Source organism: Lemur catta, chromosome 3, assembly GCF_020740605.2.
Source record: "Lemur catta isolate mLemCat1 chromosome 3, mLemCat1.pri, whole genome shotgun sequence".
NCBI lineage: Eukaryota > Metazoa > Chordata > Mammalia > Primates > Lemuridae > Lemur > Lemur catta.
In genome coordinates this window covers 2,328,784-2,352,068 of record NC_059130.1, presented here as the reverse complement: position 1 = coordinate 2,352,068, position 23,285 = coordinate 2,328,784, and the positions used below count along the sequence as shown (strand labels likewise).

The following is a 23,285-nucleotide window of genomic DNA, read 5'->3' as shown; positions in this document are numbered from 1 at the left end:
GTGTTTTGTTGAAAATAAATGAAATAAGAGTTAAGTACTGAGAGATGGGCCGAATACGTTGAATATCAGGCTGGAAAGTTGGGATGCAGTTTATCTTTCAAAAATTAGATTATACATCTAGGAGCTGAGCACATCTGGGGAGCTTGTTAAACATCTGCATTCTGGGCCATACCCTTTACGTGCTGCTAGGAGTGGGCCTGGACATTTTTGTTATTGTTGTTGATTTAAATAACAAGCTCCCTCAGGGATTCTGGACAGCCTGGCACCAGTCTGGAGACCAACCCCTGGGGGACACTGTGCCATGGACCCCACTAAATGCTCCCTGGGCATCAGCTCAGACATCCTTCCTGCAGCATCTTTAGCACTTCTTTTCTTAAGCCTTTGAAAGAATGACTCAACTGAATGCTCTAGTTCAGCCTCCTCAGGAAAATAAATAACCTGGACTTAAAGCATGTTCCGTTCTGAGCATCCTCATCCCAGTTCTTGAAGCCCCTTTTGCTGTCAGGGGAGACCGAGGCCCAAGCCGGACCGTACTCACTGCCTTTCTCCCCTGCTTCCAGGCTGTTTGCTGTCAAATGTGGGGGCTGCTTCGAAGCCATCGCGCCCAACGAGTTCGTGATGCGGGCCCAGAAGAGCGTGTACCACCTGAGCTGCTTCTGCTGCTGTGTGTGCGAGCGGCAACTTCAGAAGGGCGACGAGTTTGTCCTGAAGGAGGGGCAGCTGCTCTGCAAAGGGGACTACGAGAAGGAGCGGGAGCTGCTCAGCCTGGTGAGCCCGGCAGCCTCAGACTCGGGTGAGTGCCCGGTGGGGGGCGGGGCTGCAGCGGGGTGGGGACAGTGGGGTGGGGTGGCCGTCTGCGTTGCTCCTGCCTGGAGGGCCAGCCCCTAGGGCAGCCCAGCTCCATGGCAAGGCAGCTCTGTGTACTACAGAAACTTTCTTCATAAACTCAGAGTAATCTCGTATCAGTCAGCTACTACCGTGACAGTGGTGTGTAACAAATTACCCCACAACTCCATGGTGTACAGCTGTTCAGAATGCTAAACTCCATGAGGGGCAGTCTGTGTCTTATTTACCACAGCACCCCCAGGGCTTAGCACAGGCCTGGGGCACTGAGGGTGCTCCGGAAACTCTTTGTTAAAGAATGAATAAACACACGAGACGAAGGCGTCATGGCTTGGTGCCACAGTACAGAAGCTCTGGAGACAGACAGGTGGGTGCTTTACCCAGGCCGTACCACGTACATCTGTGCAACTTTGGGAAGATTCTGAACCTCTCTAAGCCTCCATTTCTGCAACTGCAAAATAGCGATAATCATGCCTACCTAATAGAGAAATAAAAAAGATAATGCACATAAAAGCCTGGTGTTCAATAAATACCGGTGCTTAACACCTGCTGGCTGGTGTTAGCATCTTCATAGCATTGTGTTTTCCTTCCTTTACCTCCCAGTTAGTTGGTCCTTCTTGTCTGACCCTGCTTGCAGCCTTAAGACAGGTGACACTAGGACAATCCCAACTCCTACTGGGCTCGTTGGTGTTAAGTTTTCCTGGATTTATTTTAATTTGAGAGAAATTTCTCCTTGTCAGGAACACTGGTGTTGACCTGTGGAATATCTCCTTCAGGGGCAGTTGGGGCCTGTTCTAATGGCCTCCACTTGGTGTCACAAGGTCAGCGCACCCTGTCATTTCCCGCCAGGTGTCTTGCTGTGCCCACCCACTCAGGTCTCCTCCCCAGAATATTGCAAAATTTTCAGATTCCCAAAGGGCTTAGTGCTATAGTACATCAGTATATCAGCATGACCACAGAAAGACGTGTGCACCCAGGGGGACGTGCCATTCTTTGTCTCATGGACATACATGCTGTGGTGTAGCTTTTCCTGGCACACAGTTGTGTGGGGGGCTTGATCATTAAGTTATCCAGTTGGCCCCTGTGTTAAAAGTTTACAGATTTTTCTTGACTGCAAAGTCAACACGAGGCATTAGTGTGTTGTCCCCATCCCCCTACCCCTGCACAAAAAGGCGATAAGAGAAATCTGGATCTGAGCAGCATTGATAGGTTGATACAATTACGATGTTCAGAGTGAAGGAGCCGCAACAGGTTCACTTTTCTGGCCACATTTTCAGCAATATGTTCAGCTCTAGGAATTTCTCTTTGAGGCTGATAGAGGCAAATTGGAGCTTTCCAGTTCATTCATTCATGTATTCAGTAGGCGTATCCTGAGTGCTCACTTCACAGCAGGCACAGTCTCACCATATGCAGGATTAGAACGGTGTGGTACAGGGAGGTCTCAAAAGATGGTCCAATGAAGCAATTGTCTAGGCTTTAAAAGTAAAGGCTAAATAAGGACATAATCGTTGCCTTCAAATGGTTGGATCAGACCCATGCTTTTCCTGAGTTCCGAGACCAGAATTAAAATTCATTTATTTAATTATTCAACACAATCATTGAGTGCTTTCACTGTAGGTAGAAAGGTGTACAGGGAAACACTTTTCAGCTCAACACAGAGAATGCTGGGATGTCATTATAATTATTAGATCTAACAGAGGGTAAGACTATTCAAGAGATTTTACCCCCCATTTGTTGAAAGGAATATTGGTGGTGTGGGAGGGGACAATGCTTCTAGAAGATCTCTGTTATCCCCCTCGACTCTAAAAATCAGTAATTATTTTTGTGGTTTTAAATGAAATGATGTTCAAGTGTCAACCGGAATCAAATATCTCATGTGGACCACCGATTTTGTCAATTATATAACTGTTGTCTCTGTTGCATTGTAAAATGTTTTGTGTATCAAAGCTTCCTTCACTAATGAGAGGACAAACATCCAGAGAGCAGGGTTGCAGCTTTTAATTCCTTTGTTCCCTTCACAAAGCTTAGCATGAGGCCAGGAGGAGAGTAAGTGATCAATAAGTACCTAACGAGCTGAATTAAATCTTCAAGGAGTGAAGTCCACCTCCTAGTAGAGGTTTACAGAAAGCAAACGCTAGTAGTTTCTGTCCCAATACAAATACAATTTCCCCTCTGGTTTCTGTCTTGAGCAACATACGTATCCGTTGTAGATGTTTGATAAATATTTGTTGAGTGAATGATTGACCTGTCATCTTTAACGTTTTTATCAATGATTCGGATGAAGACACACGAGGCAGGTTTATTCACTTTGCAGATGACACAAACCTGGCAGGGAGTGCTGGTGCGGCAGCCGATACTCTCAAGGTTCAAAAAGATTTTGACGAGCTAACAGATCAGCACAACGTTGGCGAGACGAAATCTAACTATCAGGCTCCAAAATTCAATTGTAAAATTGTATGAAATGGGGCCTGTTTCGGTGGAGTTCCATGTGGGGTTGTAGTTGATAAACTCAATAAGGGCTAAGAAGACATACGCTGCATTAATAGAACTATTGTGTCCCTAACACGTAATTATAGTTCTGTTATTTATTTATTTTTTTGCATTAGAGCATATTTAGAATATTTGGGCTAATTTTATTTATTTTTATTTATTTATTTATTTATTTGAGACAGAGTGTCACTCTGTTGACCGGGCTAGAGTGAGTGCCGTGGCGTCAGCCTAGCTCACAGCAACCTCAGACTCCTGGGCTTAAACGATCCTACTGCCTCAGCCTCCCGAGTTGCTGGGACTACAGGCATGTGCCACCATGCCCGGCTAATTTTTTTTTTCTATATATATATTTTTAGCTGTCCATATAGTTTCTTTCTATTTTTTAGTAGAGACGGGGTCTCGCTCTTGCTCAGGCTGGTCTCGAACTCCTGAGCTCACACAATCCGCCCGCCTCGGCCTCCCAAGTGCTAGGATTACAGGCTTGAGCCACCGCGCCCGGCCTATTTGGGCTAATTTTAAATGATGCATTTTAGGAGGTCACTGAGTACCTAGAGAGTCTTGAGAAGAGTGATTAGCTTGTTAATGATAAACAACTAAAGAAACTCAGTTGCTTTGTAAAAATAAGGCTAAGGAATATATGAGAGTCACACCCAAGGTTGCAGACCCATGTCCTAGGGCAGAAATGACAGATTTTGGTTCCATAGAGGGTAGCACTGTGTCGTTCAACAAGGGTGCAGACTGAACTACCTTTGTGGGAAGTGAACTTGCTTGTCCCTTCACATATTAATCACAGTTGGTAGAAGACTGCACCGATGACTTCCAGGGCTGCTTCATTCTAGGATTCCAGAATCTGTGGTTTCATGATGCTGACCCATCTGGCTTACGCAAAAGCACCTGACACGCTCACAGCCACGTGGGGCACAAACTCAGGAGATCTTCGGCTGCTGGAGGCTCTTTCTGATGTGGCTCAACTTTTCTGTCCTGATCCCTGCTTTGCTAGTGGCCCTGAGGCAGCCTCCCAAGCAGATGGATGGGATTTGTAGCCAGGGTCAGACACTGGGCAAGCTGGACGCCCACGGTCTCTGGGAGAGACCCCCAACATTCACACCTGCACTTTTCTCCTTCCCCAGAGAATCAGGCGCTTGCGATCGGCAGGCAGGTCGGAGCTCATCCGGTCCAGGCTCCCAGCAGATGCCCACCCGGCTTCCACTCGAGTATCTTCCACTATGGGGAGCGAAAGAGATATGGGGGTGGGGGAGAATATTGCGGTGGGGGAGAATATGGCAGTGGGGGAGAATGTGGGGGTGGGGGACAATATGGCGGTGGGGGAGAATATGGTGGTGGGGGAGAATATGGCGGTGGGGGAGAATGTGGGGGTGGGGGAGAATGTGGCCATGGGGGAGAATGCCAAAGTGCTTTTCCTGCTCTCTGCTCTTCACTCAGCAAGCACTGCTGATGCTAGAGGTGTGTGGGTTTCCCCCACACTCCAAGCAGTTCCCCAGTGGGCACCAGCTGGGTGTCCTCTAATTCTATTCAATTCTGACACTATCTCCCTGCAGATAACATCAGATCCACAGGTGAAGGACTCAGTCCTACAGGACTGCCCCAGCCCCTCTTCAGATGTAAGGAGTAGGCTGTCACCTGTACTTCTGACCTACTGGCTATAAACTGAGGTTCCTAAAACCCTCTCCTTGGGTTCAATTAATTTGCTGGAGCAACTCACAGAACTCAGGGAAACACTTTACTTATGTTTACGCATCTATTACAAAGCATACTTTAATGAATAGAAACGAACAGCCAGGTGAAGAGATGCATGGGGTAAGGTATGTGGGGAGGGGTGTGGAGCTTCCGTGCCCTCTCTGGGTGCCCCACCCTCTAGGAACCTCCATGAGTTCAGCTGTCCGGGAGCCCCCTGAACCCTGTCCTTCTGGGTTTTCAGGGAGGCTTCATTGCATAGGCATGATTGATTACATCATTGGCCATTGGTCATCAACTTAACCTCCAGCCCCTCTTCCCTCCTTGGAGATTTGGGGGGTGGGGCTGAAAGTCCCAGGCCTCTAATCATGCCTTGGTCTTTCTGGTGACGAGCCCCCTGAAAGGTGGCCCAGCTACCAATCATCTCATTAGCATACAAAAGACATTCTTACCACTGTGGATTTTCCAAGGGTTTTAGGAGCTTTTTGGCAGGAAACCAAATGAAGACCACATATATATTTCACAATATCAGGAGCTCTTGACCTCAATCCTGAGTGTAAATTGTCGGAATTGCTGTGTCAAGCTCCAATGTGTGTCTCCATGTGTAATCTCAGGACTTGGTTGCAGCTCTACTTGCAGGAACTCACAAAAGAAGCCAGTCTCCCCTACAGGTGGCAGCCCTTCGAGTTGGGGACAAAAATCCTTCCTAAGATCTAAGAGACTTTCTAAGTCTTCTTTTTTTCCTTTCTAGTTCTTCCCCATTCTTCAAACTAACCCTTGTAAGAGACTTTTTGCTCTATCTGTGAAAATACTACAGAGGTACCACCAAGCAGGGGATACAGTTTTCCATATGTGGTCTGAACTAGCAGAGTGTCGCTATTACTACTCGACCCAGATATCTTACTCTATTCATGTAGTCCATGATTTCATTAGCTTTTTTGACCTGGATGCAGAAGGCACTTATGGTTTCTGGCTGGTCCATGTTGCGTTGTTGCATTTCTTAATTATCTACCCTTCTTATCGTCACATGATTCTTTTAAAATCAGGGGTCATCTGAGAGTGTCTGGTGCAGCAGTTTTAAAAAACTTTTTAAGAGAAAATGTTTTTTAAATTTTGAAATAAAGTTTTAGATTTACAGAACAGTTGCAAAATAGTACACAAGTTCCTATATACCTACATCCAGCCTTCTCTAATGCTAACATTTTATATAACCGTGGTACATTTATCAAAACTAAGAAATTAACATTGGCATAGCACTATTACTATAGACTTTATTCGATTTCATGAGATTTCCCACTAATGTCTTTATCCATTCCAGGATCTAATCCAGTATACCATGCTGCATTTATAAAGTTTTATGTTATTTTTATGTTAAAAATTGCCTTCCTTTTTTTTTCATTTTTGGGATCACTGAAGAGTACTTAGTCAGAATTTCATTTTTTGCTCCTCTCCCCAACAATATCTTTTGCATTTTCTTTCCTTTTAGCACCTCTCACCATGGGATCGAACTGTGTTTTTTGCTTGTTTATTGGGGTTTATTTGTTTATCATTAAAAACTTTTTCTTCCTGAAAACCAGTTTGTATTTTAGATTATCAGTACCTGGCTAAGTTTAAAAATAAAAAAACAAAAAGAAAAAAATGAGAAAAAAATAGATTATGCTCTAGAATTTATTCCTTGGCTAAGGCAGAGCTCCTTTAGGTGCAAGGCTTTTGTAGAGGGCTTTTCCCAGAGGAAGTCTGGGTTGTGAAGTCCCCATCATGAGGGCCTCTTTCTGCAAAGAATGTTTTATGATTTGGATCAAGGCGGCAATGCCTTGGCCTCTGCTCATGGGGTGGTCTGAGCTGCACTGTGGGGCTTATGCTACTTCTCTCGTCGTGTCCTGCACTCACCTGGCCTAGCATGGTGCTTGGCATACAATAGGCGCTCAGTAAATGTTTGCTTATTGTGTGAATAAAGTAACTTTGTCCTGTTCATATGAGCCTGTGAGGTCCTTAGCAAAGAAGCACCAACCTCCAGTATGACTTTTCTTCTCACTGGAGCCAGAAAGAAGATTCTTCACACATACTGGATTCTGCGAATCCTCCTTTCTTTGTCCTTCTGATTTTCTTTGGGATATGGGATGTTGCTGCTTTGGAAGATCCAGATGCCTCTCTTGCCGCTCTCAGTGTTTAGTACATCTCTTTCTCCTCTCCCGAGCCACACTCGTCATCACTGGCGTTTAGACACTGGTCTTAGTTTCCTTCCACAACCTTGGAACTGATTGCTTGTTTTTTTTTTTTTTTTTGATTCATTATGGAAGTATTCCTTTCAACCCATCTTGGAACTCTTCTTGTTCTCTAATAAATTAGACTAGAGAGGCAGTGGTTGCCTCATGAATTCTGGGAAATGCCTGACTGTACTTTGGGATTATCTTTGTCAGTTCATCGTCCTGAATCTTACAACACAAGGTATAAAAAAAAGTCATCAGGAGTTATGAGGAAGTCTCATTCTCCATATTGTGGTGCTTGGGATCTAAAGGTAGACAGGTCTGAGTTTGATTCTGGCCCTACACTCACAAGCAGTGTGACCTTGGGTAAATCCCTTCCCCTCTCCCGACTCTTCTTCCTAATCAGCAAAAAGGGGGTTATAATTCCTTCTCTGTGGGTTTCTATAAGAATGAAAAGAGATAATATAAATCAAGGGTTTGAAACCTGGTTAGTTCCCAGTAAATGACAGCCATCATTATCATCTCATTGTGCAGGGGACAGTCTACTCCTGGGTAGCTCACGGCTCATCAGCTTATTTCAGCAAAGATCCATCATTTCACAAACATCTCCTCTTCTGTCTTTGCTCTTTTGTTTTAGATGCCTCTGGATAGCTGACCTGCGGCATCTCGGGGTACAGACAGAGGGCCTGTCATTTTGGGTGCCTAGAAGGCATGAACTGGAGATGAGCTGAGTCACACCAGGGGCCTGTGTGTCTCAGATGTGTTTTCCAGTTTCTGACTAGTCTCGCGAGCCTGGCATCCTGCACAGTCTGTGCAGAAGAGCAGGAGGAAATAAATAGTCTTGTGGTTGTTTCTGGGACTTAGTAGGAATTTTAAGCAAGAATGGGAAGGATTTGCCCTTCTTTTATAGACCAGGAAACTGATGCTTATAATGAGATCGTGACTTGAGCTCTTTTGAATGCCCAAGTACCTTCTTACTCCTGAACATAACATTTCCTGGCATATAGTTATCCTGGGGGTGGGGCTTTCTGTGCCCCTTGGGTTGAAGGTGGTGTATGTCTCCCGTCTTTGAATGAGTTGCTTTTGGCGTGGATTAGACTCCTCTCCTGCGACACTAGTCTTTGAGTGCAGAAAGGACAGTGGGCCTGACCGTTCCCCGTTAGGGAATGCACTGTACAGCTAAGGCCAAAGTCACGCTTTCTATTCCCGAATAGGCCTGCTGGCATCGCTCTCTTATATGCCATAAACCACCTTACCAACCTTTAATTCAACAAATATTTGTTACAGACACCTCCACGGTGTCAGGCTCTGTGGTAAACGCTGTGTTTTAGTTGCAGAAAAAGAAAGGCAAAGGAGTTAGGGAATACTCAGCAGTACAGTTGAGAAAAACATCTCTAAGCCAACATCCTAGTGTCAGGGGAATAGTAGGACAACTTTGTGATATAAAGGGCCCGACAGAGGAAAAAAGGACATAACTTGGAAATCAATCTTGCCATTCTTCCCTTTAAGAAGCAAAGAGGTGAGTCACTAAAAAAAAAATACAAAACCTTGAGTAGGCATTAAAAGTACTCTGATAAACATTATATTTGTGTTTACATACATTTATAAATGTACTTAAATCATATTTTATATTTCCCCCTAAAGCAGTGCTTTCAAAAGACTCTCCTCTACGGCAGCACTTTTCAGAAAAGTTTAATCGCAGCTTGGTAAAAAATACATTTTTTATCATGACCTAGATACACATTTCTATGTGTGTGTATGAAATTAATTTCAACACTTAGAATAATTCACTGCTTTCCCTATGTGATGATGTTTTCTATTCTATTTATTTTTTAAATTCTAGGCTTAGCCCACTGTATTAATTTCATAAGCTACTGATGGATCATGATCTGAATTTTGAAGTACAGCTTCAAAGCACAATTACAAACCTATGCCCAGGTTTTAGAATTGGCATAAAGAACTTAAACTTCAAGCCAATAACTATGTCTTCATTGTACGTGCCGTGTCAGATGCTGAGAATAGGACAAAAGATATCGTCTCTGGGCCCAAAGTCTCGGTGTGGTGTCCTGCACACAGTAAACGCGGGAACTTATCTCTCTTTATTGCTGTTATTCTTATCAAGGAGACACAAAGAGCACACGTATTATTTGTATCGTGACTAGCACAGAAGTCTTCATGGATGTTTTCTGATTTATTAATCTGGCATCTCTGGATGGTTGGCAAGAGGCAGTTATGATTGCCTGAGCCTTCCGGGTTGTTTTCAAAATCAACAATTTTGTCTCCAACACGGTATCACAGCCATAAAATTGATTACCAGAATTATCTGTTGCCCTCAGTCTGAGGCCCAGCACTTCTTTTCTGTACTGAACCTTTGCCTTCTAGTGTATTTGTTTTGTCTTCATAATGTAGATGGAGAAATAAAGACACAGGATACTTGAGTCAGGGATAAGCCAGCATAAGAACTTAATTCTACCAATTACCAAGTCTGGACACTTGATACTGAAACAGAGGAGCTCAGCCCCCACTATAATTGAGAGTTTGGATAAAGTTTGTCTTTGGTGCTTAAAACATTACAGGCAATATAGAGATTCAGAAAATACGTTACCTCTTTTCCATTGACTGTAATTTAATTTTGGAAATATGTTCACACAAACATTGTGATTAAAATTAATAATGAAAAACATAATTTAAAATGACTGCAGTTGCTTCTTAGCATATTTAATCTATCATAGTGTGCTGCCTGTATGCATTCATTTCTCCTGCACAACCTTTGTAAAAAATAAAATTGGCCAAATGGACAGTTAATCATTGTGATTTTTGCATGCTGCTGCTGCTGCTAATGATGTGAACAATTATTGAGCCACAAGACAATGCTATGATTATTCCCATTCTACAGATGAGGAAGCTGAACATGGAAAAATTGGTAATTGGCTTAAGGTCCTACAGCTAGTAATTGAAAGGCCAGAATTCAAACCCTATAGCTCCAGAACCTGTATCATTTAAGCATTATGCTGTGTTGCCTAGTCGTTAAAATCTGCATCTGTATGAAAATGGACCTTGCGTTTTGTTCTCGTGTTTCACTGACAGTTCTTCCTAGCTGGCTACGGCAGTGCTCCTGGTACTCAGGAGGACTTACTACCTGAGAGACCCCAACTGGAGAAATGTCTCATAAATAATTAAAGCAATGAAAACAAAGCGATTTGAACGGAGTTTACACTCCCTTTCAAAATTAGTCACAAGTTCACCTTCTGTTCTCACCTCCAGTTCCTCCTTCATCATTAATCACCATCAGTATACTTCTCGTGGGTACCTCCTATAGGGCAGTGGGAGGCTTTGAAGGATCCAAAGACAATATGGTGTGTGAATGACGAAGTACTTTAAAAGTGCACATAAGGTACTATTACTGGTTTTTTGGTTTGGTCTGTTTTGTTGTTATACAATTACTCAACACACTTCTGGTTCTTCTGCTACTGTGGCTTATTTGATGGTAGTAGGAAAAATTGTTGACCTTTTTGTCCAGATGAGAGGTATCAGCTATGTAAACTATGGCTCTCGTTAGTTAAATGAATAAAAGTATGACAATGGAATAAATTGGTAAACACCAAAACTTCTGACAGTCTTCTTCTACAAGCCGACCTGTGACGTCCTACCATCTGTTATAACCCCACTCTCAGGAGAAATGAACTCAGGTTTGTTTTTCAAGTGGCAGCGATGACATTGTGCCTCTATCTATCTACCTTTACAATGGGTCCTCTTTGGGGCTTTGCAGTATGACTGGTGAATTTTAGGGGTGCAGAGCCAACCCATGACTTCAATCTTTCATTATTTAAGCTATTAATAAATGACCAGAGACTCACTCTGGTCATAAGAGTTGGGGAGGAAGTACAGGAAAGACGCTGGTTTTCTTGCACTGACATTCCAGTCAAGCCCATCAACTTTTAGATTTCTAACCAAGAAGTTCCAAGATGGATCTGAAAATGCTTTAGGGAGTTTACTGAGCAAACAGAAGAATCACCTCCAATATTTCCCTGTGACCAAGGAAAAACCTCAAGGTCCCGTTTACTAAGGGTTGGTAGCAGACTAGGCTATGGCTTCTTGTGGGTACTTTGCTATTTGGTGCCATGAAAGTGTGCGAAAACTGGGCAATTTAGGAACAATTTGGATTCTTAGTGGTCCAAATCCAGGGTTGCACGCTGGGAAGGCATTCTTGGGTTTTTTTGGTGGTTGTGATCAGGGATTTGAGTATTGTGTGTGTGTTGGAGGGGCGGGCGTTGCACTAGGTGGGATCAGTGGTTCCCGATGGATGGTATTCAAGGTAAAGGGTCCAAATGTTCCTTCTTAGGAATTGGTGAGGTGGGAAAGCAGCCACTGAACCAACTTAGCATCTGTTCCATCCACAGGAATTTCCTGAGCATTTGCCTCTGGCAGGGATTGGGTTTGGGGTGTGGAACGTGGAGAAGTACCTGAGGTTTGACGAGTGAGCAAGTATGTTTGAGCACAGACTATGTAACAGGCCAGTTGTGGGCGGGTGACAGCTCAGCTCTCACAAAGTGGAGTGAGGCAGTCAACAATCCAGTAAATAAGCAAGATTATATGCTCAAATGAGGGTTACCCTTCAAAGTAGCCACAAGTCACCCTATCAGACTTATCCTACTTACATATTGTTAAAAATACTTTGGACTCCTGTGGCACGGCCCTTGGGGATTTAATCGGTCAGGGGCACAGGCTGGGCTTTGGGCTGAGAAAGCTGCTCAGGTGAGTTAATGTACCCGGGTGAAATGGGCTGTTCTTTCAGTTGCAGAGATTCTGGTGCTGAACCGAGGAGTTTCTGGAGCTAAACCAGAAAGTGGTATTTTCCCTAGAGGGAGGGAGCAGATGCAGTTAGGGTTGTGGGATGTAGCGAACAAACACCCATGGGGTGCGGATAAATTTGAATTTCGGGTCAACTGTGAGTAATTTTCGTGTGTGCGTCTCAGGCCATATGAAAATTGTTGTTTATCAGAAATTCAGGTTTCCCTAGGTGCCCAGTGTTTGATCCGGCCGCTCTGGACACAGAGACACGGGCGGGGTAGGGGTGGGAGAAGCCCAGGGCGGCGAGGGGAGCCGGAGCCTCCAAGCGCGCGTGGCTGCACGGCTGGGGGGGACACGGGGTTCCGTGCGACACCTGGGGGGACACGGGACTCCGTGCGACACCCGTGCCCGCACTACCCGCGTGCGCGGCCGCCCCGCACGGCAGGGGCTTCCCTCTCCCGGCCTGGGGGCGGGGTCTCCTGTTACCTTGGCAACTCCCTCCTGCCGCCTGCTCACCGCCCTTTGACTCACACCCTGCCGGGCGGTCACCAGTCCGACTTTCCCTTTCTGGCCCCATTTTCCCTCTCTGCGCTCGGACGGAGGCGGGCCCGGTGCCAGTGTGGCCGGGCCGGGCTCGGGGACGCGCGGCCGGGCGCGACGTGCGGGCCCCAGGGCCAGCCGTGTCCCCGCGCGCCCGGCCAGCTCTTCAAAGGCGCCTCCGAAACGCAGGCGGCCGGCAGAGCCACACTCGGACGGCAGTTTTATGAGAAAACGCAGATAAAGGGCCCGGCGGTAGGGCCATATGTCCCCGTAATCTCCAAAGCCGTCACTTCAATTAGAGCCTCCCCGGTCGCAGTGCGCGATCCTGGGTAAACAAGCCGCCCTGAAAGAAGGGCTCGGTTTCCAATTAAAGTGCGCCAGCGCCGCCGCTGCCCTTAATTCCCGCCGAGCGGGCGCGGCCGGGTCGCGGGAGGTCGTCGCCGGTGTCGCCGGTCGCCGCCGCCGCGCGTTCCCAGGTGACGTCAGGCGGGCCGGGATTAGGCGGTCCCTGCGCTCCCCGCGCCGCGGAGTTAATTAACAGCAACGCCACGCTAAGTCCGCCGGCTCCGCGCGCCCTCGGCCGGCCCGCGGGGGCGGCTTCGCCAAGCGGGTGCAGGGGCTCTGTGCGCGCGCGCGGGTGCCCGTGTGCGTCTGGGTGCGCGTGCACGTGGGTGCCCGGGTGCGTCTGTGTGCGCGCGCGCGTGGGTGCCCGGGTGCGTCTGGGCGCGCGCGCGCGTGGGTGCCCGGGTGCGTCTGGGCGCGCGCGCGCGTGAGTGCCCGTGTGCGTCTGGGCGCGCGCGCGTGGGTGCCCGGGTGCGTCTGGGCGCGCGCGCGTGGGTGCCGGATGCGTCTGGGTGCGTGCGCGCGTGGGTGTCCCTGTGCGTCTGGGTGCGCGCGCGTGGGTGTCCCTGTGCGTCTGGGTGCGCGCTTGCGGAAAGGGTGGGCACGTCGATTGTTTGAGCCCGAGATTGCCTTCCCCTTCTCGTCCACGCCTCTCCCCACTGTCGCAGGGACAGAGCTGCCACCCGAACCGTGCCTGCCCTTTGGTTCCCAGAGCCTGAGCTAAGTCCTGGCTTGGTTTTAGCCCCGGCCACGGATGCCGCTTCCTGCACGGTCCCCCCACGCTGCTCACTCTCTCCTGCATGCCCCGACCTTGAGAATTCTAAGGGCACAAATAAATGGTGGCCAGATGTGAGGTTATTTAAATGCCAGGAGAGCAACACCTCCTGGCATTCTTTAGGAGCTTTTTAGAGGGCTCAAGAGTGCTGAATCTGAACGTTGCAGGCCCTTCGACCCCTGCATTATGGCATTCTGAAAACGCGGTTTCTATGGATGTTTTCTGTGCAGCAGAACCGGTTGAAAGTTGCCCGGTTTCAGATGGGAGCGTGATTGTTAGATTAACTTCCTGGCCTGCTCTCCATACCATAAAAGAATCAAAGAATTGAAGCCATTATCTGAAAAATTCCAGAAACATCAATAAGCAGAAAATCCTGGCTAGATCATTCAAATGCAAATGGTTTTCCTTCTTTCATGAATTATCTACCCAAGTAATTACTTTAGTTTTTAGTTTGGCCTTGGCGGTGAAGACCTCAGAGAATTAGACTCACTAAGTCCATGACTGTTTGTTTATTCCTTACTCTCTGATTGATGTTAGCTAAATTAAATTGAGGCCGGTTCAGCAAACATTGTGAAGGCCTGTCTGTATCTGTCAGACACTGGGTTAGATACTGATGGTTACAAGGGGAAGGGGAACTACCTCTGTGTTCTAGGCACTCAAGTTCCTCAGTGGGTGAGAAACTCCCATGACAAAATAATAGCAATAAAATATAATATACATGATTGTTACAGCAGAGATACAAAGTGCTATGGGATCATAGAGACAGGAGCAATAATTTCCCTTAGGGTTTGCATATGTGTATTAGGGCAGAGAACCCAAAACTGTCTGGAAAATGCTTATCAATGGATATGACATTGTAGCCAGGACTTGACAGAGTGGGTAATTTGTAGGCACTGAAAGGCAGATGAGTATGTTGTTAGAAAGATGGTATAGCTTAGCCTGTGCTGAGCTGCAGAGTGGGATTGTATCCAGGCATGAGAGAGAGGGCTGGGTTGTAGTGTTCTGGGGCGCTGAGATCCTGGTGTTAGGGAGTGGTAAGATTTATGCCAAAATGTGAAGGGTTTTGTATATCTTATTTGAATATATTCTGATGGTTGTGGAAAGTCTGATCAGAAATTTGTAAACAGGGTTGTGGTGTTACTCAATCTGTTTTTTTTTTTTTTTTTTCTCAAAAGTGAAGTAGGGAGATGGATAGAAGTTGGGTAACATCGCAGGCTGGGAAGGTGGCGGGAAGCTACTGCTCTGTTCCTTCCAAGTGAGAGGTGAAGTTTGGACCTTCACGAGTTAGAGGTCTCAGAGAATGCATTCATTCATCGTACTCCTTCAGTACTTAGTGACCCCCTACTATGTGTCAGGCGTCATTCTGAGTGCTGGGGATACAGCGGTGAACAAAACAGGCCAACACCTGCCGTCAGAGAGCTTAAATTCTAGAATTTAAATGGCTATGAAATATAGGAAGAGAGGTTGAAATTGAGGGAGACCTTGAGGTTTCTAAATTGTATGAATAGTGATGTCACAGAAGAGACAGAAAGTTCAGGAAAGAAAGATGGATCTAGACAGTGAATTCAGGTGGGCATGGTATGGTGAGTTTGAAGGTAAATTTTGGAGACCATGTGGATGTGGACGTCCGGTGGGCGGTGGAACACAAGGATCTGGGGTTCAGGAGAGAGGTCAGAGGTGGATTTGAGAATCACAGAAAACCTGAAGCTTTTAAAAACTGGGTAGTTTTCAACCAGTGTCTCCACTGATGCAATTGTCTGAGTCTTCTGGCTCAAACGAACTTGTGAGGCTTGTGTGAGACAGTATATATAAAGTGTTTGTCATGGTACCGGGTGCAAAGTGAATGCTCAGTGAAGGGAATTCATTATTCTACATAAGCGTGGGGTACTTCTGCTGGTCCTTCAGACACCCTATCATACACTGGCAAAGGAGAGTGAGGAAATCCAAGAAGTGGTGACACTCCAAGGACATCTTCCTGACTCACCAGAGTGCCCTTTTCACATGGTTGGGAAGCTGCATATTAGGCTGCTTGACAGTGATGCAAGGAGCCACAGCTGGCATTACCTAATCTAATAGCTGGGGTGTGACCAGAGGGAATTTGGGCTCTTGAAGGAGGGACAAAGGACACCAGACACAATCTCTGCAAAGTGGAATGTGCCGAGGGGAATGTGACATTAGTTCTTGCACTTTCCCCAAAAGTTGGTTTGGATTGTGAATATGAAGCAGTCAGTTTAGTTTGAGTTGTGCTTATTTTCTTTTTAAACAACCACCTGCAACTTGGGAAGCGCTTCATCTTTCCTAAAAGTGGACCAGGCAATGAAAAAAAAAAAGTGCAGAAAATGTCCACCCTCCCCCACTCCTTCCCTTGCCTGGTGTTTCGTGGCTTTCCAGGACGCTGTGAGTCTACTTACTCCCAATTGCCTGTAAGGGAGATCCATTGAGACTTAGTTGTCCCTTCAAGAGGCTGGTAGAACCATGTGCTGGCATTTCTGATGCTTTTCCAAATTTTGAGAAAAGCAGTGGGAAATGCCTCCCTCTCTTTGGTGAACTCTGGGTCTCTGAGCCCAGACACAGTAACTCGCAGTGAATGCGAAGGGCTCAGGATAGGGCTGCAGATCTCCTCCAAGGTGGCACGGCGCCCTTGGGCCTCTATGTCTTCGTCCGGGGCCATTTGCTGCTCCAGCACAGGGGTATATCCCTGGGGCTCCCCACTCATGGACCTGGGTGTCCCAATCCCAGTTCATTGTCTCTGACCTTGGGTGTACCCAGGGAACATGGTGCGTTCCTGTGGGACAGCGGAAAGTGGGGGGTTCTCCTTGAGCGTGCTTTGTCAGACACATAAAGCATACTGGTTTTAGTCACTGTCGTGCCGTCCGTGCATTTGGATAGTCTGTGTAGGAAAATTTCTAGTAATAACAGGTTTGTAATCATTAAGGTTCCAGAAAGCTGGAGGAAACTTATTTCAGAGCATCTCAAGGGTTAGAAGTCTGAAATTATAAACTTGGGACTTTTTTTTTTTTCAGAACACGTAAAACAGTCTGTTTAAAACTGTTTGAGGAGGGGAAAAAGGGTAATTCAGATATAACAACACCTGTGATTTTGCACCAAACACAGCTTCATGGGAACCCAGTTAACCAATTAACTAGAACTTTCAATGCATCAGAAGGAACCCTTCTTTAGTACAGTTGTCCCTCAGTATGCTGGGGGGATTGGTTCCAAAATCTGGTCATACTCAAGTACTGCAGCCCCAGGAACCCTGCCTGTTCAAAAACTCAGCCCTCTGTACAAGCATGGTTCGCATCCGGTGAATACTGTTTTCCATCTGCATTTGGTTGAAAAAAATCCCATGTAAGTGGACCAGCCAAGTTCAAACTCATATTGTTCAAGGGCCAACTGTATAAAGAAGGAATTAATCAGAAACTAAGCTGGTATCAAATATTTCTTTCAAACAACAACCTTGAGGAAGTGTTTTCCAGAGTTAGTCCCCTCGGCCCAATCTCTTCTACTTTCTGCATGTGCAGCTGTACAGAGCAATTGCTTACCTTTCAGACAGTGCCCCTCAGGACTGGTCAAACGATCAAGAACCGTCACACACACAAAGGGACTACTTCTGTCTCCAAGCTCTAGCTAGTGAGCCAGGAAGATGGCGTACTTTACTTTAGAAAACCTTCTTTCAGCAAATGTTAAGTGTTGGTGCTCGGCCTCTTGGACTGAGTGTGTGGACTTCATGAGGACAGCACGTTCCCTGGGCGGTGGGCAGGTGTTCACCATTCTGCTCGTCAGCCTGAATCTGAACTGCCAGGGGCCTTCTCCCCCTGCCACCCGTGACAGACCCTTGGCATGGGGCAAGACCACTGGATCTGAGCCAAGAGACTCGGAGCCTAGACTTGGAGCTGCTAGGCTGGGGTATGGTCTTGAATAAGCTCCTTTACCCACCTGGGACTCAGTTTCCTCCTCTGAGGAAATGTGAATTAAGTTGTTTGTCTAGATGTTCTCCAAGTTTCTTTATTCTTGGATGCTGCACTTTTTCCCGGCATGTTCCACCAAGGGGCTGCTGGAGGGTAAGTCATAAGTCTACATTCGTGTGATGGTTTGTGAGCCATGGGGCAGAGCAGTGGAAATCTGTCGGTTTCACTTATCTCAGACCATAGAGAAAGTTATTACTTATGTGTAGGGCTGGTCCTGCCATCAGGAAAAAAGAAACTTGAGGAGTTTGTGGGAGAATGTTAGGACTCAGATTACCATCTAGACAGCAACTTTGGGGGTTTCCTTAGGCATTGTCTAAGTGATAGCTCTCAAGCTATTCACATTAAATCATTATAATCAAAATTAAATTAGAAAAAATCATTATGGAATTAGAGCGTAAGCTTAGAGATTTTGGTTCACTACCATAAACACCATCTCAGAAGATTCCTGTCTTAGTCTGCTCAGGCTGCCATAACACATTACCACAAACAGGATGCCCTATAAATAACAGACATTTATTTCTCAGAGTTCGGGTGGCTGGAGGTCTGAGATCAGGGTACCATCTTGGTTGAGAGCTCTCTTCTGGGTTGCAGACTGCTGACTTTTCATTGTATCCTCACATGGTGTAAAGAGGGTGAGAGAGCTCTCTGCAGTCCCTTTCAAAGGGTGCTGATTCCATTCGTAATGCCTGTCCCCTAATGATCTAATGACCCCTCACAAAGCCTCACCTGTTAAGACCATCACTATGGGGTTTAGGATTTCAACATACGGATTTGGAGGGGATACAAATATTTAGTCTGTAACAGTCTCAATCAACATTTCTCAAAATGAGCACTATTAGCTTTTTTGGTGGGGCAATTTGCTATTTTGCATTTATGGCCCCATCCACTAACAACTAGAAAAAGAGCCTTCATCTGTTTGCAGATGTCCCTGAGAAACAACATTCCCAATTGAGAATCCATAGTCAACAAATCCAGACAGTGGATTTGTTAATATTTTCCCTTTTTATTTCAAGATATAGAAGATCACATTGAAAGTTATCTAAGACACCATCTGTCACAACTCCCTTGTGCATAGTGGAGGAAATTGAGGTTAAGTGCCTTGTCCGAGGCCACGTTACAGTTAGTGGTGGTATCAGGCTTTCTCCCACCCACGTAGGGCTCTTGTGCTACCTCCTTTGGTGTCATATGAACATGACCAAAGAGACATTTGGGAACATGTGAAGGAGTTGTGACTAATAATGGAAACGTGGGGGCCACCTATGATGCCTATCAATGGATGCCCTCCCCAAGGTCCCGAACCTTGGGGTTTTCTAGAATGAGCAGCTCCTTAAACAGTTTATATGGTGTAAGAGGATTTGGGTGCCTAAAGCAGAGCTGATGCCATATTTCATATTCTAAGACACTTTTTTGGGTTATATTTTAGTATATCCAAAATTAGGGTCTGACTGACAGTGGATGTGATGAGAAAACATGGCATCAAAGTTTAATTGGCAGCATTTCTTTCTTTCTTGGTGGTCCATAAAATAATGACATGTTTTGCAATTAAAGGTAGTTTATATTTGGTGAAATCTGATAGATCATATCCAGGAAAGCCTGCAGGGTTCATTCCAATTTTAACTATTCCTAGAGGTGATGTTGCATGTGGTACAATCTGTCTTTTTAATTGTTTGGTCTGTGTATGTCACAACAGTGCAGGTATTGGAGACAAATTCAAGAGAAGCTCTATATACAAAATGATAAGCTGTCCAGTTTCTCTCTGTGGTCTCTGGAATAAGTTTACTTTAAAGTCCGTTCTGCCTGTGGCCTCTAGGATCTGGCCATGGTGCTGACTGCTCGTAGAATGTTAGTACTAATTTCCAAAGAATTCTGGACCTAACGTCTAAATCCTGGGGAAAATGTTTGCCACGTCTCATCACTTAACTCCTACTCTGGTATAAGCTAGTTCCAAGGTCGTTAGCAAAGGAAGTGAGAAAATGATCTGAGCTAACTTAGTTTTCAGTATGGCTAGTGAAATGGAGTGTGTGGACATGCTTACCTGGCAAATGAAGGGACGATTGCCAAGATTGCCAAACCTGTGAAATTTGTTGTCCCTCTCAAGAACTTAATCAGCCAGGGGACAACCTGGAGAGGAGAAACAACTGTCAACACTTAAAACAGAATGAATTTAATACAGAACATTGACTACACAGCTGTTGAGATGGCTGAGATGCAAACAGACCAGGTAAGACAATCTATGCATTATGCTACTACCCCTAAGCTGAGGGACAGAGTGAGGAGGTGATATAACTTCTGGGGACATCTGGTCCCCGGCTCAAGCTGTGGTGGCTCTTTCAGGTGTGAGTTGCTGCCAGGGAGGAGATGCAACAGCTGCCAGAGACATCTCACAAGGCAGAGACACGGACGTACTGTGGTTTCTCCCTTTCCTCTGACTTTGTAAATGCCTCTCATTGGCGGGACCCAGAGGGATGCGGTAGCCTGCAAGGGTCAGCTCCTGGGTAGCATGAGGAGCCAAAGGGAAGGCAAGGAATGCATCTGAGAGGATGGCACCTAACCCAGGAAACCCGTACAATAGACGAGGAAGAAAATTAGAGGCATCTAAGATGGTGGAAAGTGAATTAAAAATCAACATTTGTTCAGAAAAGTTGGAGCCTCTTTTTTGCATAGAGAGCAGGACTTCCAGAGTGGGAAGGTGCAGAGTGTAGAAGAAATCCCTGACCCAGGCAGGGACTGGGCTTCTACTCTGATCTCTGTCACTCCCTGGCTGTGGGCTCCCCTTGTACTTAGAATAAATGCAAAGTCCCTGTCACGGCCTGTGTGCCCCGCCATGATCTGGCACCTGCCTCCTCACCTCCCCTCGTACCTTTCTCCCCTTCATGGTCTGTGACCGGCTGTAATGGGTGAGCACACCAAACTCATTCCTGTCCCTCTGCCCAGGACACTCTGCCCTGAGCCCTTCACTCGGCTTGTTCTTTCTTGTCACCTTCAAATGTCACCTCCTCCGCAGGGTCTTGATCCCTGAGAGGCCTGGCCACTTGTCTTAGTCCGTTTTGTGTTGCTATAAAAGAATACCTGAGGCTGGGTAATTTATAAAGAAAAAGTTTATTGAGCATGCAGTTCTTCAGGATGAGGTGTTTAAGGGCATGGCCCTGGCTTCTGGCAAAGGCTTTCATGCTGTGCTGTGTCACAAGGTGGTGGTGAAGGTCAAGGTCAATGGGGAAGCAGGCATGTTTGAAGAGAGGGAAACCTGAGGAGCATCCTGTTTTTATAACAACCCACTCTCGAGGGAACTAGTCCATTCTTGAGAGAACTAATCCTGGAGAACCCACTCAGGACCACGAGAATGGCACCAAGCCATTCATATGGGGTCCACACCCCTGACCCACACACCTCCCACCAGGCCCCACCTCCCAGCACCACCACACTGGGGGCCAAAATCAACAGAGCTTGGGTGGATGCAAGCAAACCATATCCCAACCACAGCACCGTTCTACCTGGAACAACATCCTCACTACCGCTTTCTCCATCACTCGCACTGTTTCCAATCTCTGCTTACCACTTTTCACTATTGCAATTTTGTTTAGAGTCTAAAATGACCAAGATCATTCTTTACTTATTAATCTTCCCCAAAGAAAGGTAAGTTCCACAAGACGAAGGGGTCTTTTCTGTCTTCTTCACCACTGTGTTCCCAGTACCTAGAACAACGATTGCTGCGACATTACGTGGGGTCAGTAAATGTTTGCTGAAGGCACGGCTGAAAGAACACCTTTAAATGGTGTTATCGGCATCTGCCTGTGTGACTATCTCCCTAGCTTGTGGCCATTGTTCCCACTTTCATTTCTTCCTTTTTTAAAAAATAGAAACAAATTTTTTTGGTAATTTCTCATCCTAATAAGACCCTCTTTGATAGGGTATATGATCTTGTTTAGTTGTGACTAGGAATACTAATGATTTGAATTTCTTGAGTGTTTACTATGTGCCCAGGAAACACATTTGGGGAAATTATGTAATTTGTTCCCCAAAGAGCCAGCAGTGAACCCAGGTCTCTTTGGCTCCCAAACCCTAGCCTGCTCTTAACCATTTCATTCTGTTGGCTCTGAGTTTTAGAAAACTGAAATGCAAGACCCTTGCTTGCTGTCTCTGCTTACCCCTCCTCCACCATCCACACTGCTGTCTGCTATCTTGTGCTAGAATATTTTTGCTTCATCCTTTAAATTTATTTTTCTCAAATCCACTCTATCCTTTCTGCACGTGTTCTTGAGGAGGCCTGCCCTGATCCCCTGTCTGTGTCCACACCAGATGCCCCCCTCATGGTATTCCCCCAGCATCCTGTCCTTTATCAAAACACTTCTCAGCCTGGTTTGTAAAGGCCTGCTAACCTGTCATCTCCTCCACTAGACTGTAAATTCTCTGAGGCAGGTACTCTGTCTCGTTCATGGATGTATATTAAACACTTTGAAAAATAAATGTTTTTAGATGAATGCATGAATGATGGAAGTATGAGGACCTTCTATGTACTGCAAAATATTTATTTATCCCTGAAAATAAAGCATCTGTAAAACTAAGAATTCCTTCAATGGGAAAATAAAATTCAGCTTCACAGAAGTTTGGTCTGTGTACAGTTTCTCAGGTGCACATCTGTTATACAGAGCAGGGCATCTGATGACGAGAGGAGCTGTATCAACTTAGAACCCCACAGCAAGGTCACACCCAAGCCCTCTTGAGCAGCTGCTGTCACAGCACATTAACCTCCTACACTTCCCAAAGCTCTGTGGCACCAGCAATGGCAAGTTCTTTCTCCTTTGCCGAAGTTCCTGATAATCTCTCGCTCCAGCTCTTACTGGCATAGGTGGAAATGAAACAGCTGACAGGGAGGGAGGACTCACTTAAAGACTGGATGTAGGACACTAAGCCAAGCAGGTGCACTTGATGACTTTTGTGCTTTGTGAAAGATGCATGGCTTTGCAGTCATCTGAGTCTTGCAACAGAAGGACTGCTCAGCACTTTGCCTCAATCCTGGAAGAGGTGATAATGAATAGAGGTGGAAGAGAGCAACTTGAGCGTGAGGGTAAAGGAGGGATGAATCCTGGGTGAATCAGGATGCACAGTCCTTTCAGGGGGGCTCACTTACCAGCTTGGGTACCCCTGGCTCTGGTGCCTAGCAGCTGTTACACCTGACAAAGGAGGGAGAACTCTCGAGCTTGGCAGGTACTTCACCACAATGCACACCAAGGGCCAGCCCTGTTCATGACCGTCTTAGGTTACCACGTACTCATCCTCACCTTTTCCTCCAGTCATACCATGATTTTATTTTCTTTTTTTGAGACAGGGTCTTGCTCTGTCACCCAGGCTAGAGTACAGTGGCATCATCACAGCTCACTGCAACCTCAAACTCCTGGGCTCAAGGGATCCTCCTGCCTCAGCCTTCCAAGTAGATGGGACTACAGGTGCATGCCACCACGCCCGGCTAATATTTTCCATTTTTGGTAGAGGTGGGGTCTCGCTCTTGCTCAGACTCATCTTGAACTCCTGGCCTCAAGCAGTCCTCCCACTTCAGCCTCCCAAAGTGCTGGGATTATAGGTGTGAGCCACTGCATCCAGCCTATGCCATAATTTTTAAAGAGGAAAACATGATTT

General features: G+C 46.2%; 1 protein-coding gene across 2 annotated transcripts in view; it reads left to right on the top strand.

The window, feature by feature from the left end:
• Positions 1 to 23,285, top strand: part of LMX1A (LIM homeobox transcription factor 1 alpha) — a 144,678-nt gene that overhangs the window by 101,498 nt on the left and 19,895 nt on the right. For both annotated transcript variants that reach the window (XM_045546308.1, XM_045546309.1), the window contains exon 3: positions 561 to 793. In XM_045546308.1, the coding sequence (XP_045402264.1) occupies positions 561 to 793 (233 nt within the window). The remainder of the gene's footprint in view (positions 1 to 560; positions 794 to 23,285) is intronic.